The 14,129-nt window shown below is 46.9% G+C and overlaps 1 protein-coding gene across 1 annotated transcript; it reads right to left on the reverse strand.

Annotated features, from left to right (window-relative positions):
- Positions 1 to 11,088: 11,088 nt before the first annotated feature.
- On the reverse strand, positions 11,089 to 13,725 carry LOC121536199 (rab11 family-interacting protein 2). Its single transcript, XM_045206445.1, is given in 4 exon segments — positions 11,089 to 12,002; positions 12,040 to 12,191; positions 12,194 to 12,503; positions 12,505 to 13,725. Coding segments are annotated over 4 exon segments (1,383 nt in total). The 5' UTR covers positions 13,221 to 13,725; the 3' UTR covers positions 11,089 to 11,797.
- Positions 13,726 to 14,129: the final 404 nt, after the last annotated feature.

Consider the following 14,129-nt stretch of genomic DNA (forward strand, 5'->3'; position numbering starts at 1 on the left):
GTAGATTCAGGCGCAGCTGGGAATTTTGTTGATCGTGCATTTTGTTATAGGTTAGGAATTCCCCTTCGGCCGGTAGAAGCCCCCTTTCCTGTTCATGCCCTAGACAGCCGGCCGTTGGGGTCGGGGTTGATCAGAGAAGTCACAGCACCACTTAAGATGACGACGCAGGGGGGTCATGAGGAGATCATTCAGTTTTATCTGTTTGACTCTCCTGCGTATCCCGTGGTGCTGGGGCTTCCCTGGTTAAGCGCCCATGATCCTACCATTGCATGGCAACAGAGGGCTCTTATGGAGTGGTCTGCCCAGTGTGTAGGGAGATGTCTAGGTGTTTCCTTAGGGGCGACCTCGGTAGAGAGTCCGAACCAAGTGCCCGCAATGCGCATTCCCCCTGAATATGAGGATTTAGCACTTGTGTTCAGCAAAACGAGGGCAACACGGCTACCACCTCATAGACAGGGGGATTGTGCGATAGATCTCCAAACAGGAGCGGCACTTCCGCGGAGCCGTGTGTATCCCCTGTCTCAAGAGGAGACTGCGGCTATGGAGACTTACATAGCCGAGTCCTTGGCACAGGGATACATACGGTCCTCCACTTCCCCGGTTTCCTCAAGTTTCTTTTTTGTGAAGAAGAAGGACGGGGGTTTGCGCCCGTGTATTGATTACCGTAGTCTCAATCAGATCACAGTTAAGTACAGTTACCCTCTTCCACTGATTGCGACTATGACGGAATCATTACGCGGAGCGCGGTTCTTCACAAAGTTGGATCTCAGGAGCGCGTACAATCTGGTGCGCATTAGGGAGGGGGGATGAATGGAAAACAGCATTTAGCACCACCTCGGGTCATTACGAGTATCTCGTCATGCCATACGGGTTAATGAATGCTCCTTCAGTCTTCCAATCCTTTGTTGACGAGATTTTCCGGGACATGCATGGGCAGGGTGTGGTAGTATACATCGACGACATCCTAGTGTACTCTTCTACACGAGCCGAGCATGTAGCCCTGGTGCGCCGAGTGTTGAGGAGACTGTTGGAGCATGACTTGTATGCCAAGGCAGAGAAATGCTTGTTCTTCCAGGAGTCCGTCTCCTTTTTGGGTTATCGGTTGTCCGCGTCTGGTGTGAAGATAGAGGTTGACCGTGTGTCGGCCGTGCGTAATTGGCAAACTCCAACCACTGTAAAAGAGGTGCAGCAGTTTTTGGGTTTTGCTAATTACTACCGGAGGTTTATCCGGGGGCTTTGGACAGGTTGCAGCTCCCATTACGTCCCTGTTAAAGGGGGGTCCGGTTCGCTTGCAGTGGTCAGCTGAGGCGGACAGGGCATTTGTCAAACTGAAAAACCTGTTCACCTCGGCTCCGGTGCTGGCGCATCCGGATCCCTCTTTACCATTCCAAGTAGAGGTAGACGCGTCCGAGGCCGGTATTGGGGCAGTCCTGTCTCAACGGTCCGGCACGCCACCTAAGCTCCGCCCCTGTGCGTTCTATTCTAAGAAGCTCAGCTCGGCGGAGCGTAATTATGACGTAGGGGACAGGGAGCTGTTAGCTGTAGTCCAGGCCCTAAAGGTGTGGAGGCATTGGCTTGAGGGGGCTCAACACCCTTTCCTCATTCTGACTGACCACCGTAACCTGGAGTACATCCGGGCAGCTAGGAGATTGAACCCTCGTCAGGCTAGGTGGAACATGTTCCTGACCCGGTTTGTTTTTAAGATCACATACATCCCAGGGTCCCAGAACGGTAAGGCAGACGCCCTGTCCCGGCGGTATGACACAGAGGAGAGGTCCATTGAACCTACTCCCATACTGCCGGAGTCTTGTCTGGTGGCTCCGGTGGTGTGGGAGGTCGATGCGGAGATCGAGCGGGCACTGCGTACCGACCCTACTCCCCCCGAGTGTCCTGTGGGGCGGACGTACGTTCCGCTCGAGGTTCGTGATCACCTTATCTATTGGGCTCATACATCACCCTCCTCTGGACATCCAGGTATTGGCCGGACAGTGCACTGCCTTAGCATGAAATACTGGTGGCCAACGTTAGCTAAGGGTGTGAGGGTTTATGTCTCCTCCTGCTCGGTGTGCGCCCAGTGTAAGGCACCTAGACATTTGCCCAGGGGAAAGTTACATCCCCTGCCCGTTCCACAACGACCATGGTCCCACCTCTCGGTGGATTTTGTGACCGACCTACCCCCCTCCCAGGGGAATACCACCATTTTGGTCGTTGTGGATCGGTTTTCTAAGGCCTGTCGTCTCCTCCCAATGCCGGGTCTCCCTACTGCCCTACAGACCGCTGAGGCCCTATTTACCCACGTGTTCCGGCACTATGGGGTCCCCGAGGATATTGTGTCTGACCGAGGTCCCCAGTTCACCTCCAGAGTCTGGGGGGCGTTCATGGAACGCTTGGGGGTCTCGGTGAGCCTTACCTCGGGGTACCACCCAGAGAGCAATGGGCAGGTTGAACGAGTCAACCAGGATGTGGGTAGGTTTCTGAGGTCCTATTGCCAGGGCCGGCCGGAGGAGTGGTCTAGGTATATCCCCTGGGCAGAGATGGCCCAGAACTCTCTCCGCCACTCCTCCACCAATTTAACACCTTTCCAGTGTGTTTTAGGGTATCAGCCGGTCCTGGCACCTTGGCACGAGAGCCAGATCGAGGCCCCTGCGGTGGATGAGTGGATTCGGCGCTCGGAGGAGACGTGGGACGCTGCCCATGTCCATCTGCAGCGGGCCATCCGTCGACAAAAGGCGAGCGCCGATCGCCACCGCAGTGAGGGACCGGTGTACGCACCGGGAGATCGAGTCTGGCTCTCAACTCGAAACCTGCCCCTCCGCCTGCCCTGCCGGAAGCTGGGTCGGCGGTTTGTGGGGCCCTTTAAAGTCCTGAGAAGATTGAACGAGGTGTGTTACAGGTTACAACTGCCTATTGAGTACAATAATGTTAACCCCTCGTTCCATGTGTCTCTTCTCAGGCCGGTGGTAGCTGGCCCACTCCAAGAACATGAGATAGGAGAGACCCCTCCGCCCCCTTTGGACATCGAGGGGGCCCCGGCGTACAGGGTCCGGACCATCTTGGACTCGAGGCGCCGGATGAGTGGTCTCCAGTATCTCGTGGAGTGGGAGGGGTACGGTCTGGAGGAACGGTGCTGGGTGCCTAGGAGGGACATCCTAGATCCATCCCTCCTGACGGAGTTCCACCATGGGCATCCCACGCGCCCGGGTCCGCATCCTCCTGGCCGTCCCCGAGGCCGGGGTCGGCGCACGGCTGGAGCCGCGCGTCAAGGGGGGGTACTGTCACGGATTCTGCCGAGGCTGCTCCTCCTCCTAGTTCGGGCAGGCTTCGGCGTTCGTCGTCACCGGAGTACTAGCTGCCACCGTTGAATGTTTCTATGTGTGATTGCTTTTGTCTGTCTGTCACACCTGTGTCCGTTTGTGTCTGATTACGTGTTCTATAAGTTGCCTGTGTTGTATTGGTTAGGTTGTGTGTTGTTTTTCGCCTGTCCGTAGTGCTGCGTGTTTTGTATCTGTTTCGTTGTTTATTGTTTTACGCATTGTTTGCGTATAGCTCGCCTCTGTCTTGAGGCCGTTTACTGTGTCTTTGCCTTGTAGTTTCACCAGTAAACTTTGTTGGACTTAGCTTCGGTGTCCTGCGCCTGACTCCCACACCACATACACCTCAGCCTTTGACAACACCTTAGCCAAATACATTTAAACTCAGTTTTTCACAATTCCTGACATTTAATCCTAGTAAAAATTCAAATTCTTAGGTCAGTTAGGATCACCACTTTATTTTAAGAATGTGAAATGTCAGAATAATAGTAGAGAGAATGATTTATTTCAGCTTTAATTTCTTTCATCACATTCCCAGTGGGTTAGAAGTTTACATACACTCAATGAGTATTTGGTAGCATTGCCTTTCAATTGTTTAACTTGGGTCAAACGTTTCAGGTAGCCTTCAACAAGCTTCCCACAATAAGTTGGGTGAATTTTGGCCGATTCCTCCTGACAGAGCTGGTGTAACTGAGTCAGGTTTGTACGCCTCCTTGCTCGCACACGCTTTTTCAGTTCTGCCCACACATTTTCTATAGGATTGAGGTCAGGGCTTTGTGATGGCCACTCCAATACCTTGACTTTGTTGTCCTTAAGCCATTTTGCCACAACTTTTGAAGTATGCTTGGGGTCACTGTCCATTTGGAAGACCCATTTGCGACCAAATTTTAACTTCCTGACTGATGTCTTGAGATGTTGCTTCAATATATCCACATAATTTTCCTTCCTCATGATGCCATCTATTTTGTTAAGTGCACCAGTCCCACAGCAGGATGCAGCCACCCCCGTGCTTCACGGTTGGGATGGTGTTCTTCGGCTTGCAAGCCTACCCCCTTTTCCTCCAAACATAATGATGGTCCTTATGGCCAAACAGTTCTGTTTTTTTTTTTTTCATCAGACCAGAGGACAGCGAGTGACGTCACCGATTGAAATGCTACTAGCGCGCACCGCTAGCTAGCTAGCCATTTCACACCGGTTACATATGTAAACTTCTGACCCACTGGAATTGTGATACAGTGAATTATAAGTGAAATAATCTGTCTGTAAACAATTATTGGAAAAATTACTTGTGTCATGCACAAAGTAGATGTCCTAACCGACTTGCCAACACTATAGTTTGTTAACAAGAAATTTGCGGAGTGGTTGAAAAACGAGTTTTAATGACTCCAACCTAAGTGTATGTAAACTTCCGACTTCAACTGTATTTTGAAGCATGCAAGCTTCAACGGAAAGAATGCTCAGAAATATGATGCAACCATGTAAAAATTTTTGCTACATTTCTTGAAGTCAATGGCGGCCATTATTTGAGCTGATGCGAGAGAAAATACACTCCGACTTTGGAATGAAATGTTGCATATTCGCATCTCATATGTTGCCTGACTGCAATATTTTATCTTGATATGTTTATAAATACATGCTGTGTTAATTTTGCCATGTTTACCTGTCTACAATACCCACTGTAGTGTGTGTAAATCGCAAACCCATAGCAAGTCAATAGGGTTAACTGGCTAGCCAGATATCCATGAAGAATTGTTAGCTAACCACAAAGACCATTAGTTTTAGGTCATTTTTGCCTGTTCAACTATCTGGTTAGCTACATTATTATGATTCACATAGAGCTAGCTGATAATTGTGAAGTAAAACGTTTGCTTTGTGTATATCTTGTTTGGCCTCTATTGCCATTGTCCTGGCTGGAAGAAAGTTCAGAGAATGTGTAAATCCATAGTAAATCAATAGGGCTAACTGGCTAGCAAGCTAGCTACGTAGAATTGGTAGCTAGCTACCCATGAAAAATGTACATCTATCTTGTATAACATTAGTTTTAGGTCATTTTTGCCTGTTTAACTATCTGGCTAGCTAGATTATTATGATTCACATAGAGCTAGCTGATAATTGTGAAGTAAAACGTTTGCTTTGTGATATATTGTTTTGTTTCTATTGTTGCCATTGTCCTGGCTAGAAGAAGATTCAGTGAATGGGGATGTGCAGCGTGAGGTAATACAGAAGGGGGAGTGCGAACGCTTATCAAATGCAATGTTTTATACGTTCTCCACACTCTCGTCCTCACAAGAACCTACTCAAGAGAATGGTTTGCTAACATCAGCAAACCGCTCGCCCACACGACTCCATACACACTGTCTGCCATCTGCCCAGACCAGTTGAAACCGGGATTCATCCATGAAAAACACACTTCTCCAGCGTGCCAGTGGCCATCGAAGGTGAGCATTTTCCCACTGAAGTCAGTTACAACGCCAAACTGCAGTCAGGTCAAGACCCTGGTGAGGACAACGAGCATGCAGATTAGCTTCCCTGAGACGGTTTCTGACAGTTTGTGCAGACATTCTTCGGTTGTGCAAACCCACAGTTTTATCAGCTGTCCGGGTGACTGGTCTCAGACCATCCCGCCGGTGAAGAAGCTGGATGTGGAGTTCCTGGGCTGGTGTGGTTACACATGGCCTGCAGTTGTGAGGCCGGTTGGACGTACTGCCAAATTTTCTAAAACGACGTTGGAAGCAGTTTATGGTAGAGAAATTAACATTCAATTCTCTAGCAACAGCTCTGGTGGAGATTCCTGGCAGCGATAACAGTGTGCAACAGTTTGTCTTGAACCTTCTTCTTCTATGGTATAATGGCGTTGGCAACAATTGGATGTGCATTCCGCCACCTACTGTGCAGGTGGATAACAAGGATCCCAAAAAGGAAAATAAATAAAGAAAATATCATACAAACTACCAAAAAAGAAATTAACTAAACAAAATCAACCTGCTTTTCTGTAATAATAAACTAATTCTAATCAGGTCCCAACACAGGCTCAGAAGTGGCAGAGGGCGGGACATTTCCTAGCGACAATAGTCCTTGTAGTGCTTCTGCCGTGAAGTCTTGGAGCCCCAAAAACTTATCAGCAGCAGATATAATGATATCCATCTTCTTGGACTTCTTAGACACTTGTGCTGTACAATTAATCACTGTGGCTATAAATGCCACAAAATCCACCTTCTTCACAATGAGTGTATCCAGATCACCCGATGGACTTAAAACACTAGCAACTGGTTGCAATGCATCCACAGCCATATCTTCAACACTGTTGCCTCTTGCCCCTTAGACTCTCTTCACCGCCTCCACATAGGAGATCCGCTGCGCAGCCCTGATCCTTGACACCTCGACCTCCTTCACCCTAACAGGGCACTCAAGGAAGTCCGGAGTATGATACCCACCATAGTTGCAACACTTTCCATTCACAGATTCCTCAATATCATACTTCTGTAATGGTTTGGACACAAATGCTCTCATGACATACCTCACATATCCAAGCTTCACATATTCAGGTAGAGTCTCCTCAAACGACAATAATATCGACTGGCTTTTCTCCTTCCTTCCATTTACCATACGGGTCAGGCGACGTGTACTGACCACTCCTGGGATATTTTCCATTCATTATCACACACTTCACTTGCTGCACTTTCGGATTCAAGCACAGTTGCCATGCCACTGCCGTGACAAAACTGCACATTTGTGGCCTTTTATTGTCCCCAGCACAAGGTGCACCTGTGTAATGATCATGCTGTTTCATCAGCTTCTTGATATGCCACACCTGTCAGGTGGATGGATTATCTTGGCAAAGGAAAAATGCTCACTAACAGGGATGTAAACACATTTGTGGACAAAATTTGAGAGAAATAAACTTTTTGTGAATATGGAACATTTCTGTGATCTTTTATTTCAAATCATGAAAAATGGGACCAACACTTTACATGTTGCGTTTATATTTTCGTTCACTATAGAACAGATATGATATTCAGTCAATCAGAATTCAATTACAGACATGCCACCAGAGGTCTCTTCACAATCCCAAAGTCCAGTGCAGACTATGGGAGGCGCACAGTACTACATAAAGCCATGGCTACATGGAACTCTATTCCACATCAGGTAACTAATGCTAGCAGTAGAGACACACAGGCACAGACACATTATATATAGTCTCGCTACTGTTATTTTACTGATGCTCTTTAATTATTTGTTAATTGTATTTATTTATTTATTTTAATTTAAAAAAGTGTTGTTGTTTTTTTAAACTTATTTATTTTTTACTTAACACTTATTTTTCTTAAAACTGAATTGTTGGTTAAGGCCTTGTAAGTAAGCATTTCACTGTAAGGTCTACTACACCTGTTGTATTCGGCGCATGTGACAAATAACATTGGATTTGATTTGATATCACACGCACTCTACACACACGTACACATGGATTTTGTATTGTAGATATGTGGTAGATATGTCATGTAATATTTTGTACTGTATATAACTGCCTTAATGTTGCAGGACCCCAGGAAGAGTAGCTGCTCCCTTGGCAGCAGCTAATTTGGATCCTTAATAAATACAAATACAAATTACATTTCTATCCGCAATGTTCTGAACATAGAGATCCTGTATTCTAATGCTATGGTTCTGAATGTTTCACCTCACTGAATACACCCCAGATGTTATGTCTCAGGAGCCTTGGCCCAAGTATATTGTGATGCTGCGCCCTGTTTTGCTGCCTGGGGTAAAGTCTGTTTTCTCAGTGTGATGTGATACTGATGCCTTGCTAACTGTTTTCTCGTGCTGAGCGCTTAATGAATTATTAAACAACTAATTGACAGACGCCGGTTCAATTACTTGAATTCCATTTAGTTTGTAATTTTTTTGCGCCGTTTCTCTAGAGAATAAGAGCACTTCCTCCCAGCTGCCCACTGCACTGAGGCTAGGAAACACTATCACCACCGATAAATCTACAATAATCGAGAATTTCAACAAGCATTTTGCTACAGCTGGCCATGCTTTCCATCTGGCTACCACTAACCCGGCCACCAACTCTGCACCCTCTGCTGCAACTTGCCCATGCCCCACCCGCTTCTCCTTCACACAAATTCAGACAGCTGATGTTTTGAAAGCGCTGCAAAATCTGGACCCCTACAAATCAGCTGGGCTAGACAATCTGGACCCTTTCTTTCTAAAACTAGCCGCCGAAATTGTCGCAACCCCTATTACTAGTCTGTTCAACCTCTCTTTCATAACGTCTGAGATCCCCAGAGATTGGAAAGCTGCCGCGGTCATCCCCCTCTTCAAAGGGGGTGACACTCTAGATCCAAACTGCTACAGACCTATATCCATCCTGCCCTGCCTTTCGAAAGTATTTGAAAGCCAAGTTAACAAACAGATCACCGACCATTTCGAATACCACCGTACCTTCTCCGCTATGCAATCCGGTTTCCGAGCTGGTCACGGGTGCACTTCAGCCACGCTCAAGGTCCTAAACGATATTATAACCGCGATTGATAATAGACAGTACTGTGCAGCCGTCTTCATCGACCTGGCCAAGGCTTTCGACTCTGTCAACCACCGCATTCTTATTGGCAGACTAAATAGCCTTGGTTTCTCAAATGACTGCCTCGCCTGGTTCACCAACTACTTCTCAGATAGAGTTCAGTGTGTCAAATCGGAGGGCCTGTTGTCTGGACCTATGGCAGTCTCTATGGGGGTGCCACAGGGTTCAATTCTTGGGCCGACACTTTTCTCCGTGTATATCAATGATGTCGCTCTTGCTGCTGGTGACTCTCAGATCCACCTCTACGCAGACGACATCATTTTGTATACATCTGGCCCTTCATTGGACACTGTGTTAACAAACCTCCAAACGAGCTTCAATGCCATACAACAATCCTTCAGTAGCCTCCAACTGCTCTTAAACACTAGTAAAACTAAATGCATGCTTTTCAATCGAACGCTGCTGGCACCCGCCCACCCGACTAGAATCACCACTCTCGACGGGTCTGACCTAGAGTATGTGGACAACTACAAATACCTAGGTGTCTGGTTAGACTGTAAACTCAACTTCCAGACTCACATAAAGAATCTCCAATCCAAAGTTAAATCTAGAATCGGCTTCCTATTTCGCAACAAAGCCTCCTTCACTCATGCTGCCAAACATGCCCTCGTAAAACTGACTATCCTACCGATCCTTGACTTCGGCGATGTCATTTACAAAATAGCCTCCAACACTCTACTCAGCAAATTGGATGTAGTCTATCACAGTGCCATCCGTTTTGTCTCCAAAGCCCCATACACTACCCACCACTGTGACCTGTACGCTCTTGTTGGCTGGTCCTCACTACATGTTCGTCGTCAAACCCACTGGCTCCAGGCCATCTATAAATCACTGCTAGGCAAATCCCCGCCTTATCTTAGCTCATTGGTCACCATAGCAGCACCCACCCGTAGTCTGCGCTCCAGCAGGTTTATCTCACTGGTCATTCCCAAAGCCAACACCTCCTTTGGCCGCCATTCCTTCCAGTTCTCTGCTGCCAATGACTGGAACGAATTGCAAAAATCTCTGAAGCTGGAGACTCTTATCTCCCTCAATAACTTTAAGCATCAGTTGTCAGAGCACCTTACCGATCACTGCACCTGTACACAGCCCATCTGAAATTAGCCCACCCAACTACCTCATCCCCATATTGTTATTTATTTTGCTCTTTTGCACCCCAGTATCTCTATTTGCACATAATCTCTTGCACATCTAGCATTCCAGTGTTAATACTATTGTAATTATTCTGCACTATAGCCTATTTATTGCCTTACCTCCATAACTTGCTACATTTGCACACACTGTATATATATTTTCTGTTGTATTTTTGACTTTATGTTTTTTACCCCATATGTAACTCTGTGTTGTTTTTATTGCACTACTTTGCTTTATCTTGGCCAGGTCGCAGTTGTAAATGAGAACCTGTTCTCAACTGGCTTACCTGGTTAAATAAAGGTGAAATAAAAATAAATAAAAATATAAATAGTTTTCAATAGGAAAATGAGGCAAAGAACCAATGGGTGTGCCTGAGTCTTATCACCTCTCAACTAGGTAAGCTGTTTCAACCTGGAACACTATTCACTTGCTTTGGTCTGTTACAGTCATTGCAGGAAGTCCTGAAGAGCTGGAGTGTGTATGAAGGGTGTTGTCCCATTCCAGCTCTAACACCTGGCTTAAATAATTAACTTAACGAGTCACGGTTATAGGCTAAGATTTGTAATCAGGTATGAGCTGGGCAGGAACAAAAGCTTATACACTCCTGCCATTCAGATTTGAGATGTCCACCCATTTAAGAGATTATTCTGTACTATGGGTACAATTTTCTTTTGGGGAGGGGGATTCATTTTGATGGTATTGCTATATAATACATGTTTTTTACATTTTAGTCATTTAGCAGACGCTCTTATCCAGAGCGACTTACAGTTAATGCATGTATTTTTTTAAATATATATATATATATTTTTTTTTCATACTGGCCCCCCGTGGGAAACATCCCACATCCCTGCCAGCCAAACCCTCCCCTACCTTGGACGACGCTGGACCAATTGTGCACCGCCCATGGGTCTCCGGTCGCTGCCGGCTGCGACAGAGCCTGGACTCGAACCAGGATCTCTAGTGGCACAGCTAGTGCCTTAGACCACTGCGCCACTCGGGAGACCATAGTTCAACACCTAGCGAACTAATCAAGTGATTTTAGCCTAATGGGGGCAAAAATAGGCATAGTTCAGCAATAATCCGACAGGAAGTTGTGCATCATCTCATTTTGGAATTTTGAGGACTTTTTTTATTTTTTTTAATCTAAACATGCCATTTTTCAGTACGACTTGATCTTACGTTTAAAAAATTAATAAATTTAAGAGAAGTGAAGAGGGGCATCCGTTAAACATTTAATTACATTTGTATGGCCTTAGTGTTGAAATGCAAATCGAGCTTGATGGTGGTTCCATGTACACACAATCGCTTCAGAAGCTGTCGGTGTTTTTCCCATGTTATATGTGTGCGAAAGTGCACAGGTCTATTGTATACACTATTGTGAAAACGTGTCCACCTTGGGAAAACGGTCAGGCAGGAGCGGATCACTCTACAGCAACTGATTCAGAGGTTAGTCTATCTATCATTATGGGACAGCCATGGGGTTAGCTAAAATGCAAGTCAAATGTCAGATATTTATGTAGTCGGGTATAGTACTTCACTCCCCAATCATTTTCTGTTGGGGAAACTGGTGTAAACTCAAATCAAAGCATACCAAACATATAAAACTGTATAAGCTGCATCAATACAGTGTTTGTAAAGAAATCAAATCAAAATGATGATATAAAGGGGGTCAATCCCCTTCTCTTCATTTTTTTTGCTCTATACCCACAATACATTTTTAAATGGCTAGGATGGGACATCACTGTAACAAGACCCTATCTTTTGGACCCTACTTCTTTTTGGAGATTTTCCCCGCTTTCCTCTTGGGCTCGTAGGGTGTCCGTAGGATGCTCGGCGTCTCCTCCATAACGCGCACCAGCAGGTTATCAATGTAGTCTTCCAGTTCACGGATATGCGCGTCCTTCTTTTTCACCACCTCCTTCTGCTTGATGAGCCCATGCACCACCTCATCGAAAGATAGGTTGCTATAGGGAAGCCACGCTCATCTGCTTTGTCTCATGTTTCTTGCCGTGGTTCTCGCTTGCCTTTCGGATGTCTTCATTAGTGGTGGGATTTTTATCACTTGCTTTGTAGTGTGAGAGGAAGGGGTTGGTTGGTTGGGTGTCGCCCTGAGAGTCGCTGCTGAAGGGGTTGGTTGTGCGCAGGTCTCCAGAGCTGCCCGAACACCCCCGTTGTGGGTCTTGCGTCCCTCCTTCTTCCCGGTCACACGTTCCAGCAGGCTGACCTTCTCCTTCTTCTCCTTCTTCTCCCCTCGGTCCCACAGCTGGCCCTTCTCCCCCTCCAAAGGGTTGCGGTTGCGTGGGAGGGTGGCGTACTTCTGCGGCAGGCTGTCGCTGATATCAGTAAAAGGGGTCACTGTGCGCCTCGTTGTCCTGGTAGCCTGGCACCTCGCCCTGGGAGCGCCTGTGAGGGCAGCACCACTCCCTTTCTCCAGCTGCCCGATGGAGTTCATAGAGTCCAGCTTGGGGGCGGAAGTGGGTGCCAATGAGGTCGGACATGGAGTGGGCTGCAGAGAGCGTATGGGAGCCGGCCAGTAAGGGTCTCTTGACCTTGGGCTCTGGCTGGGGCTGTTGGTCCGGAGCACTGGGCCGGCGAAGGGTCTCCGAGTCACACATGGCGGAGCGGGGCAGGATGGCTGAGGAGGTGTCGGAGAAACCACCGTCGTGCTTGCGGCCCTTCATCTTGTCCTTGAGTTTGGTGAAGGGCGAGCGGGGCTTGTCCTTTATGGAGAGGTCAAACATGCTGGCCGTCATGTTGTTCCTCACGAACTGGATGCCGACCTGGATCTTCCCTCTCTCCTTCCTCTTCTTCCCTGGCCTGGAGTCCAAGGAGTACCAGTCAGTTTTCCTTCGCTCTTTGTTATCAAAAATCTCATTGAGATTGATGGTACTCTGGCCCAGGAATTTATCCATCCCCACCAGGGACCTGTGCATCACAATAAGGCATAGTTCGTAGATTTCTGGATTGCCCTCCAGAAGCAGACCAGGCAGTTCAAAGGAGGCTTCTTCTCTCCACACTGGGTTGAGTGTTTTCTCTGCCACAGATGTTGAGTACTTCTCTTTGCCCAGCTGGATGATAGCGTAGGCGTCGTTGGTGCCATGCTTACCCTTAGCTTGTAGGTCAGTTGCTTGGAGAACAGTGGCTTGGACATGAGTTGGGAACCACGTTTGTGCCTGCTTTGCTAGTGACATGATCAGCTCTGTTTATGTGTGGTTAGCCATTCAAATGTATGTGCAGGTGAATTTACCTTAAAAAGTGATGACAGAGCATGCAAATATTAACAACTTATTTCTAGGGCTTGATGTCCATGTTGATATGTAGGTGTAGATAACTTACAGTGCTTTTTGGTCATATATTTACATGTACAGCTAGTAGCACATCTCGAAAGTCAGCAGCTAACTAATTCCTGCAGTCCATCTTACACACTTGTCTTTGGTGATTAACGTTAACATATCACAAATGTCCAGGCCACTGTTAGGCAAGTCATCTCGTTATTTTCTCCAAACTTGCGACATGTTGCCATCCTGTAAATCCATTCGATTGTTGTTGGACATATTTCACAAATAAGCAATTGGAAAATGACTTATCGGAGCCTCATTTCGTTATTTTACAGCCTGCTAGCTAGTTGTACCAGCCCAAACATGTCACACTCAAGTTGAAGTTGAACTTGTTGACTGATGCCAAGCTGGCGGCTGCTAAGGGAGCAGCTGCGACTAGAAGACTGCAGCCAAGGCAGCACTGGTCCACACCTGCCCTGTCTGTCGAAATGAGTAGTATTGGTTAGGTACTGCATGTGCCTTTAGGTTCCTCTCCATGTGTAGGATATGGTACTGGCCTGTGTGGTTCAGTCTTTCATATGTGTAGTAGTATGAAAAATGTATGCACTCACTAACTGTAAGTCGCTCTGGATAAGAGCGTCTGCTAAATGACTAAAATGTAAATGTAAAATGAAAATATTCAACCTAGTTCAGCGCAGAAAACGTGGAAATGAACTACAATGACCAGAATCCATTGCGCCTATTCTTCCCAGCACCGCACACAGCATGAGAGAGGAATGTAAACAACACAATGACGAGAGGGATAGAGACAGTTCGTGAGGT

Source organism: Coregonus clupeaformis, chromosome 23 (assembly GCF_020615455.1).
Source record: "Coregonus clupeaformis isolate EN_2021a chromosome 23, ASM2061545v1, whole genome shotgun sequence".
Taxonomy (NCBI): Eukaryota; Metazoa; Chordata; class Actinopteri; order Salmoniformes; family Salmonidae; genus Coregonus; species Coregonus clupeaformis.